At 54.6% G+C, this 10,068-nt stretch overlaps 4 protein-coding genes across 4 annotated transcripts; 2 read left to right on the top strand and 2 right to left on the bottom strand.

The window, feature by feature from the left end:
* Positions 1-1,603: 1,603 nt before the first annotated feature.
* On the bottom strand, positions 1,604-3,244 carry AB675_4889 (putative cardiolipin-specific deacylase, mitochondrial; the record flags this gene model as incomplete). The annotated part of the gene is made up of 1 exon (XM_018145056.1): positions 1,604-3,244. The coding sequence occupies one exon, from the start codon at positions 3,242-3,244 to the stop codon at positions 1,604-1,606; it is 1,641 nt and encodes a 546-aa protein (XP_017994791.1).
* A 616-nt stretch (positions 3,245-3,860) lies between these two features.
* On the top strand, positions 3,861-5,270 carry AB675_4888 (Sporulation-specific protein SPO7; the record flags this gene model as incomplete). Its single annotated transcript, XM_018145055.1, has 1 exon — positions 3,861-5,270. The coding sequence occupies one exon, from the start codon at positions 3,861-3,863 to the stop codon at positions 5,268-5,270; it is 1,410 nt and encodes a 469-aa protein (XP_017994773.1).
* A 705-nt stretch (positions 5,271-5,975) lies between these two features.
* Positions 5,976-7,151, top strand: AB675_4887 (Actin patches distal protein 1; the record flags this gene model as incomplete). The annotated part of the gene is made up of 1 exon (XM_018145054.1): positions 5,976-7,151. The coding sequence occupies one exon, from the start codon at positions 5,976-5,978 to the stop codon at positions 7,149-7,151; it is 1,176 nt and encodes a 391-aa protein (XP_017994805.1).
* Positions 7,152-7,639: 488 nt separating this feature from the next.
* Positions 7,640-9,724, bottom strand: AB675_4886 (3-phytase A; the record flags this gene model as incomplete). Its single annotated transcript, XM_018145053.1, has 8 exons — positions 7,640-8,281; positions 8,325-8,474; positions 8,520-8,684; positions 8,738-8,803; positions 8,854-8,935; positions 8,985-9,197; positions 9,266-9,475; positions 9,558-9,724. 8 exons carry the CDS (start codon positions 9,722-9,724, stop codon positions 7,640-7,642), a joined length of 1,695 nt encoding a protein of 564 aa, XP_017994799.1.
* Between the last annotated feature and the right edge of the window lie 344 nt (positions 9,725-10,068).

Raw genomic sequence — 10,068 nt, 5'->3', positions numbered from 1 at the left:
GCTCTGCTTCTTCCTTTGGACTTTTCTGGCCTGTGCACAACTCGCATTTATTGAGTCGAGGGCCCAACGTGGCTGTCTTGGGACCATATTCGTCCTTTCAGGGCATTACAGTTGGATCAAGACCACCACATGAAGAAGGTACATCGCCGAAATTGCTGGTCACAAGCCATCATGCATCCTCTCCCAACATCGTGCATAACACCAGACGCCACCGGGCCCTTCGTACAGTCCCAAGTCAACTCGATAGAGCCTGCACAGGACATCATTCACACGTACCAAGTACGTACTCAGCCTGCCACGCGCGAAGTCTCCGAGAAATGCTTCCAGAAGCGTTCCACCACTTGCCATTCCCAGCAACTACGAAATACATGGTGCCTAAAGCCATGAACTCAATATCTGCACCGACAGTCTACGTTCACTAGCATCTGCGGCTGTGCAGAGAAAAGGCGTCCTAAACTCAGTATTTGAATTCACCAGGCACCAAGCATTGATCCTCCACCTCCGTCGTATATCCTGCAATATTGCGGAGTATATGGATTCCTACCACGATAGCGCATTGGTGATAGATCATCGCTCGTGGCGCAGTGCATTTTAAATCTTGGCCTTGGCAGCACGTTATACCAACTCGAGTACCACGAGCTCGCATTCGCATTCGCGTTCGTTTCTCGTCAACCTCTATTTGATTTACCCCAGAACTCGCATCGCTTGCCGTGTCTAGGCATATGCGTTCTTCGAGAGGCACAGCACATGCATACGCTGCGCGACGCTCGCTTGGCTGCCCGTTTCAAACTTCATGCTGCGACGCTGCATGGCTGCCGCCGGACAAGCCGTGCGAAGAATGGCTTTGACGACGTGATCTGTTGCGCGGCATTGTCGCCGCTTTAGAAGGTACTGCTAGGTCTTGAACCATGCTGGCCCTCGGTGCGAGATGAAGTTGTCAGCAGCCTAGAGAGTTCTTGGAAAATCATGCGGTAGTGACAGGTTCCGAACCTTGCACAAGTGCAGTCGGATAGATGTATGCACACCGAGCCTTGACGAGTACAGATTGCGATCAGGTTTAGCCCATGACAGAACTCAATGCGCGAGGCTTGGTATTGTGTGTTGACGCTGGATGGAAATTTCGTTCGTCTGGCAAACAATAGTCATCCGGTCGCGAACAAGACTTCGTTCCCAGATGGTCATCCGGTCTGACTCAAAGCCACTTCTTCCAGCCAGTCATCCGGCTTGGCTTAGCACTACCTATCCGCGCCAACACAGTGGTCATTGTGCATACTCACACGGCTGGCAAAGTCATAATCTGCTTCTTGCTAGAGCAATCGTCGTCGAGGATTTGATTATATGCCTGTCCGCCACAGCTTTCTGGCGCCCAGGTGGCTAATGACGGAGACATTCAAGTCACATGCGTTGGTTGTCCAACAAATATATTTGCAACAAAATGAAGCACACTGTAGGTAGTCAACAAAGTCTCGCCTGTCTGCGGCCTGTATATGCCACTCTCTATAGTCTACCACGACTCTTATCGGTCGAAGTCAGCCCCCATCCGAACACCTTGCTATGCCCCAGTGCAACCAAATCTACAAAGCAGGCAGACCCAGATCCTCAATCAGTATCGAATATCACGTTGCTGCAGAACCTCCATCTCCTCTCCTGGCACAACAACCTCCACTCCGGCCATGCTTCCTTTCCGATTGCCTTTCGATCGCATGGCGGTATCGTCCATCTCTCGCTTCATGATCGCGTTAAATTCGTCCGGACTGTCCAAGTACACATGGTGTCCTGCGCCTTTGACAATGACAACCTTGGCACCACCTTGGTCCTCTCGTTTCTCAGCCTCAGTCTTGCCCTGCAGCGCCTTCTCGCGCGCTTTGTCAAGAAGCTTCTTCGCAGCATACCCGCCCTTGACGTCCATCCAGTCGTTCTCGCCGTACATCAACACGACAGGGACACCACCTTCATTGCTTCCGTCAGGCAGTGTCCCTCGTCCAACGCGCCCGATTCGGTGGATCAGCGGACTGCGTGCGAAAGCGCCTGGCGCGAGGATGTATGCAAGGGCATACTCGCCGGAGCCGCGCAAGCGGAATAGCGAGTAGGCGTAGTCATGCAGAGCAGCGGCTTCCGCTTCGGGCAAGTGGCTGAAGCGGCGAGACGTCCATCCGGAGACCAGTCGTGGTCCAAATGGTCCTGACCATCGAACAAAGCTGAATGGCGAGATGTTGGCGTCCCACGCCCACGTTACCCACTTGGGTATCCTTCGCCGAGGCGCGACTTCCTTGCCATCGGCTGGGAGACGGTTGGCATTCGGCGCCTGTTGTGCTTCTTGTGCTGCCTTGTCGGCCTTCTTTCGCTGATTGAGAAAGTTGTTGCCATCCGCCTGTTTCGTCGTTTCCGTTTCCGCGTCTTGCGCGAATTCGTTCTGGAAGGTCGAGGTCTGTGGCTCAGGCATTGCTGCCTGTGTGGCGTATGGATCTTCTGGAATGCCAACGGGTGAGGCAAGGATGAGCTTGTTCAGATGGCCGGGATATTTGAGAGCATAACACACTGCCATGTATCCGCCCATGGAGTGACCCACAAGAGTCATTTTGTCGATCTTGCGTTTAACCCGCCACTCCTCCAGCGAATCTATGAACCAGTCTTCTGCTTCAGTGATCTGCTGCTGCTTGCCCTTTGCCTTTATCCGGAAGGGCGGACGGGACGATCGGCCCATACCGAGCATGTCGAGAGCGTAGAGCTGCCAGCCTTTCGGCCTGGAGAGTGCCTCAAAGTTCTTGTAGAAGAATCCTAGACCTGCGCCGTAGCCATGTATTATAACCAGATTTTCGTCTGCCTTCTCGCCGGGATGCTCTACCGAGAACTCATTCAGTGCGCGGTGTTTGCCCGATAGTTCCACCATTCGTGAGTACCACGTTCTGGGTCCGTATGGGTCCGTTATCGAGTTCGTGCGGACTGGAGCCGCCTTCGCAGATGGATCTGTATTTAGTGATGTGATCGATGGGTTCACGGAAGGAGGCTTGGAGCCAGTCTGTGTATGTGTGGGCGGCTTCTGGAGGTAGGGAATGTACGACAGCACTTTGTTCTCTGTTTGAGCTGCTGGCAGTGCGCTCCACCACTGACTGAAGCCTTCCTTGTATCCCATCGGAAACCAGCCGCCCCCTCGTTCGCCTCTTTCGGCGGCCCGTTGACGGGCAAGAGGACTTTGTTGTGAACGCGCATTCGCCTCGTTGTCGGAGTCTGCTGTGCTAGACATGGTGGGCGGTTGATGCTGGTGTGGCGGAAGGTTGTGTCGGTACGTATATGCTGAGGTCGACTGAGGTTGTATACGGATAGTACTGCGGACAACGCGGAGGAGCTTCGAGGGTGCTCCACGCCTCATACAAGGCTAGAAGTTGAATGGTAGGTGACAGTATGTAGCGGTAGCGACGGGATGTAAAGGCACTTGAAGGGAGTGATATGTGTGGCGAGGCGAGGCTTTCTTTATTTGCTGTCCAAGGTCGGCTCAACGCTCGTCCGTGTTGTCATCGCCTCCGACCTCCGAGAAATTGCCCTGGCCGCCCTCAACATCGTCATCAAAGTGCCTCGCGGACTTAACACTTCCTCCTGCTATACCCATACATGTCTATCGCGATTTTAACACTGGTGCCTGTCGCGTAGGTATTTGTGTCGTATTTCTAGCCGGAAGTGGTTCTTACAGGGTCATCCAGACGAGGTTCCGGTGCCGAGCTGTCCACCCAGTTAAGGCATTCGCGCGGCTGAGTCCTCTTCACTATCACTGGCAACCGCAGTCTACCCCGGATTCCAGATGCATCCCAGAAGATAGCACAGAGCGTCAACGGTTTGCTGCCCCTGGCAGTCCGTTGCCCGACATGCCGAGCGAAACTTCGCTCAACCAGCTGGTCAAAGGCGCGCCCACAGCCAATGTCCACCCACCTCCGCCGGCACCACTCCCGCCCTTGACCTCCGCCGCCGCGACCGACAAAAACACGTCCAGTCCCGACCTCTCCGCCCTGCCAAGCTCACCTCCGACGATCTACCTTAATCTGCTGATCCTCGAGTCCTCCCTCCGCAGCCAATATCTACATCTCGTCTCTCGTCGACGCCTCAACACCTTCTTCTTGCTTGTCCTCTCTACTTGGACATTGTTCCTTGGTTGGGTTCTCTTCCTTAAGCCCAGAGAAGATGGCTCCGGTCAGCGCGGCGGCTCTGTCTATTGGCTCTTCGAACTACTCCAGAAGCTCGCGTTCATGGGTTCATTAGCTACTTTCCTGCTCATCTGGGCTACCGGCCAGCTCGAGCGTGGGGTACGCTGGCCGCGCAGGTGGCTGTCTACCACAAATCGCGGCCTACGACCGTTCAACTTGCGCGTCGTAGTCATACGCCGAAGATGGTACCGGGAGTGGCTCAGTCACTTCAGCTTCCTTATTCCTCTTGGTCTATTTGCCGACGAAGAAGGTGGACGATTTAGCGACTGGCACCTTGTTGAGCACGAGACAGGAATCATAGTGGAAGAAGACCTCGCTAAAGGCGGCGACTACATCATGCTACTCCTTCTCCCGAAGTCATTTTCTCCAGAGTTCCGCGAGAACTGGGAAGAGTACCGCAGTGAATACTGGCAGCGAGAGAACGAGCGCCGCGCTGGTCTTCGTAGGAAAGTGAAGGTCCAGCGGCGGAACAAAGCTCGCGATAATGGAGGATGGAAGTGGTACACGGGTACTTGGCGTCTGATGCCCCGTCACAGCCATCACGCGAAGAGGAATCAGGACCTTGAGAAGCACCCTCACCATCAGCACCACGCCCAACAAGCGCACCCCGCTCGTGGTTCCTCGCACAATCGCAACCCTACCAACAACAGCCTGTCCCTGACCGAGAAAGATGCTCTACTTAAAGCGGATCAGAAGGCTCACCGTCGGCGATCTCTCCGACGCGACTCTAGTTCGAACAACACCCACTCACGTCAATCCTCCCGCTCGAGCACTCCTGCGCTCGGCGACGTTGATGGCGCAAATGACAGCCACGATCACCGACTTCGTAGAGGCAGCAGCGTAAGCAGTACGGCAAGCGTGAGACGCAAAACGCGAGAGCTAAGATCTGCTGCGGGTGGAGTGAGTCCGCTAACAAGTGCGGATGAGGGTAAGGTGCGGCGGAAGCATCATCATAATAGGTCGACGACGCCAGAGTCGGAGTCAGCGGTGGCGGATGGACCGTGGGCTGGGAGCAAGTCTGGGACGGTGAGGATCAAACGGGAGGATAGTTCTGGAATGGGCAGTGTAGCGTAACATAGCCCCGTGAGTCCAGCGTCGAAGCAGGCAACCCAGATCCATTTCATGTCGTTCCTTGATCACCCAGAAGGAGAAGGGATGCAGAATACGCCCTGTGTGGTGCTGTTGCTGACTAGAGCTCATTTTCGGCGGGTTGACCCTTCAAGACTGCCGTACCTACCTAGGTGTATGGCCAAAATCAGACCGGTAGACTGGTAGCCACCACATCCCGCGGATCCTCCGACATCTGCGCCCTCTTTCAAGTTACTACGGACTCATTGTTCGGGACGAGAAATGGCAAGCACGTCACCCAACGGCGACCCACCTGTTGTGGCTACCCGTTTGGTCGCTACTGCCAATCAATCACTTTCTCTCGTAAGGCAGAAGCCATATTGTAGCATTCAACGGTAGGGAGATATCGGTGATAATCGGTCATCAACCAATCTATGAGCGAGGAGCGTTCCCTAATAGACAGGCACGATGCTACTTCAATCTTGACATTCGACTCACTACCATCTCTGACGCCACGACCGCCTGATCCCGAAGTCTTCTGACAATCGTCTTCCGCCTTCTTATAGTCCACCAGCATTGTCTGGGGTCTCGCGACACGATCCGCCCGAGTGGAGAAATTTATTTCCACCGTTCCGCACTGGAGAATTATTATCAATCTGATAAAAAGAATCACGTCTTCCCCAACGTCACAAGGCTTCTTCTCCTTCCAGTATGCCAAGTGCCAAACGAAAGATGCAATCACTACTAGAAAGGGGCCGGTCATTCCTAACACCTACCGGATCATCAGCAAACTTCCAAGGCACAGCAGGATTCACAAAGGCATCTACAGAGACTGCACTATTCCCCAAGCCAGATCCAGCGGTTGATGGAGAAGAGTGCCTACACGACTGCTCGTCATGCAGTGTACACTATCCTGCCAAGTTCAGTATCGACGAAGATGACAAGTTATACGGCCACGTCAATGGCTGGGATACGCATCTTATTGTCGGCACCGGCAAGACAGACTGGGTCCGCGATGTCGCTGATGAGAAGGGTAGCGTGATGCAAGCTGTTGGGAAGCACGGCCAGGAGATCGAAATGTCGAATGGTCGAGGCAAAGGCAAGATGATGCTCTCGGCTTCCAACATGCCTTCTGGCGGAGAGCACGGTGATTGCGACATTGAGACTGGATCCGACTGCATGCTTCTTCCTTCGTGGACGTTTATCGAGAAAGTCAGACCAGAGCAGGTTCCTGCGCTCATGTCTACGATCGTGGCTACATCCGCCTCAAATCGCACATTACTATCTTCTAGCAGCATCGCCAACGACTCCACAACTACACCCGAAACATATGATTCAGCAGCTGACACGCCTAACGGTAATGGCTCCTCAACACCAGTCGAGCTACCCACCCCAACCGCCCAACCCGTTCTCAAAATGCCCCAATTCACAACCCGCCCAATCCCTCATCGCGCCTTGATCCTCATGTGCAGCCACAAAACCCGCGATGCACGCTGCGGCCAATCCGCCCCTCTCCTCCGCAAAGAATTCGAACGCATTCTCCGACCAATGGGCCTACACCGCGACCTGCACGACGCCCGGCCTGGCGGGGTAGGGATCTACTTTATCAATCACGTCGGCGGACACAAGTACAGTGCCAACATCATGGTGTATCGGAGGGCGGGCAGCAAGCAGACCAAAGCCGTCACGAGTGGAGCTGGTAATGGCAACACGGAAGAGGAAGAGACGCTGCAAGACGAGGCTGTGCAAGGGATCTGGCTTGCAAGAGTGAAGCCGGAGGATTGTGAGAATATTGTGCGGTATACAGTGCTGCAGGGGAAGGTGGTCAAGCCGGGGACGCAGCTGAGGGGTGGGTTCGATCGGGAGAGGGGGCTGGCTAGCTGGTAATTGGATCTCAGGAGAGCGTACGGTCCGGGCAGCTTGTGGAGATTGTGGTGCGAAGTCATGAGAGGTCCAGCCTTTTGAGCATGAATTGCGAGTAGAGATATGGCTAAATAATTCTATGTTCACTGTTTGCAAATCGACATATACTCGTGTGTGTCGGATGGCTCGGCCCTCGAGAACACTACAGACAATATTAGTCCACGACTAGGCCCGCCAATTGACAAGCGATGGGAATAGCATTAAGTACGGCCGGATGACAGGGTTACTCCTGCTGCCCAACGTCGACATTGATTATGGGCTGCAATCCGAAATAGCCTGCCATAAACTGTTAATTGCACATCAGATCCGAGCACAGGACAGTACTCAACATGTCTCATAAAGGTGCCTGATCAATGATCACACATTTACTCAGACAGCGGGGCATTAGGCCGCATTACATACATTATCTGTCCTATATAATCTATTCTACCGCATAACAAGCTGCCTCAAACTCACATCACAGCCTCACGATGCCACAAACTCTGCGCACCCAACTCCCTCGCCAGACTGTGATGCACCCGCTTCGCATCCCTCTTCGCCTTCATCGTCGCATTCAACGGCCGCCCGTCCGAGATCTCCCCATACTTCGCCACCGGGTAGGTCCCAAAGCACGCCTGCTCGTAGTCCGCCTGGTCGAGGAGCGTGCCGAGAACATTCAGGTAGGTCTCTAGCTCACACCAGCCGTCGTCGCGGACCTCGCATTCGGGGTAGGATTTGTAGAGTGGGATGGTGCGCTGGTTGAGGAGGATGTGCACGTATTTCGTGGTGTTGCCTGACTCGTAGTAATCTGACATGGTTAAGTTGCTGCCGGCGGGGCGCTGGGCTTTGACTGGCGATGGGGCAGTGATGATCTCCCAGTACATGCGGGTGCCGAAGGGGGTCATGTGGGAGACGATGGCTTGCTGGTTGGCGGGCGGGCCGGTGGCGGGGAGGGACTGGTTGAATTGGCGGAGGCGGAGGCGGAGATGATGGCGTAGATGTTTGTGTCGTGGGAGAAGTCCATGTAGAGGGTTTGGTTGAGGGGGAAGGTGGCGGAGGAGGTGTCGAGGGTCACGTTGCTTGGGTTGCGCCGGCGGGGAGGTTGTAGAGGTGGCCTTGGAGGCGGGCGTAGATCTCCTCTACACAGCCGATGCCTACGCCGCGGCCGACGGGGGAGCCGAAGCCGTTGTTGCCGTAGAACTGGAGGTCGATGCTGTATTCGAAGCCTTGCCATTCTTCGTAGGTGAAGAGGTCGCAGAAGGCGCTGTAGCCGAAGGCGACTGTCTCGTAGGGGCAGAGGGTTTGTGCCTAAGCTGCTGTTAGCGTTGAATTGCGGGAGATGAGTGATCTTACGTTGTAGGTATCGGCCACGGTCCAGTTGTAACCGCCCGACAGGGCCTTCAGACGCTGGGTTGCGTTGGCGAGATAGATGTTCTCCCAGATGCGGCTTGCGTTGTTGCCACCTGTTGAGTAGTAGTTGTTGCTGTTGTTGCATTGGAAGTAACCGGCAAGCGTGTTCTATGCCTCAGGTGTTAGCAATGTCAGCGCTCTGAGGACTGATCAAAGCTCACGTTGAAGCCTGATTGCTCAATGACAACTTCCAGAGTCGCATTTTTGGTCCATTCGAGGCCAAAGAACTGTACCACTTGTCAGCTGCTATGTCTTTTGCTCTAGCAGAACCACTAACGCCAGCCATGAAGTTCTCTGCAGACTTTAACATTCGATCCTGGGTCGTTGTACGTGCGAGGATCTTTGTGCTTGTGTTGTACCTGGTCCGTCATTAGCGCCGGCCAATACCTTAGCCTGCCGAAAACTTACAGATGACCATAGTTATAGTAGAAGAGCACGCCAGAGTCGTACAGCTCCTGGCGGCCCTTGGGAACAAGAATTTCGGCTCCCATCTTGTAGGTCCAGCTGTTCAGGAAAGACAGCTCTCCCGACCAAGAAGCGGTGCCGTTACTTGTGATGTTATGGAGCTTGCTGCCGAAGCTCGACACGGATGAGTCTCCTGTTGGGTAGCGCGAGCCATGGCTGTCACTCGTCAGCCACCCTGCACTCAAGGAATGGTGATGACCGGTGAAACACGAGAAGTCACGTACCGAGACAGCAGGTGAACCTGGGAAATGTTCGTTCCTGGAGGCAGGCTATATTCGTTGGACCCGAATCCAACTGGATTAGGCTGATACGGTGTGAGCTGACCCATCAACAGGAAGATGTTCTGGCCCGACTGTATTCCCTGGATTGGCAGCGCCGTTGCCAATGGAGTGTTGGGAACATAGCTCAACGAACCGAAAGCAGCTGGGTTGGTCCTGGACTTCTGATCAGCTTGGTGCTTGACCAGCAGCGTAAGGGACGAATCTGAGCATAGCGAAAGTGCTTGTCCCTACTTACTCTGCCAGAAACGGCGCCGAACCTGTCTTCGTTGGTCCTGCAAAGATCTGAGGAAAGGTCTGGAAGATCTGTTCAACACTCGCTGAGGACGAAGCCTGACGGTTGTCAAGCACGGCAGCGGAGGCCAAGCCTGCGATGCAAGTGAGCACCAGACTGAGAGTCGCCATGTCTGCAGTACGAGATACAAGTCGCTAGAATGAGGCGACTGCGAGCAGAGAAACCCGGCGCGCGCGAAGCACCATCTACTTGTAGGCATTGAAAATACTCAATCACAGGACGCACGTGGGAAGCTCATGAGCTCTCCGACGGACAGGATCGACCGACCTACCGACCCATGCTTGTACCTGAAAACCTTCGCGGCGTGCGCAAAGCTGGTCTGAGGTTACAACTGCAGTAGCACTGAAGGAACAGGAACACGAAGGTAGTGAGTGGTAGTCAAGTGGGGTAGGAGGTTTGTCACACCCACCAGTGACAGCCGAGGCCATTGGTGATGTCACCTTTAGCTTGTCAA

This window comes from Cyphellophora attinorum, assembly GCF_001299255.1.
Source record: "Cyphellophora attinorum strain CBS 131958 chromosome Unknown Contig49, whole genome shotgun sequence".
In the NCBI taxonomy this organism is placed as follows: domain Eukaryota; kingdom Fungi; phylum Ascomycota; class Eurotiomycetes; order Chaetothyriales; family Cyphellophoraceae; genus Cyphellophora; species Cyphellophora attinorum.
Note: the sequence above shows the minus strand (reverse complement) of the source record. Positions and strands in the feature narration are given on the sequence as shown.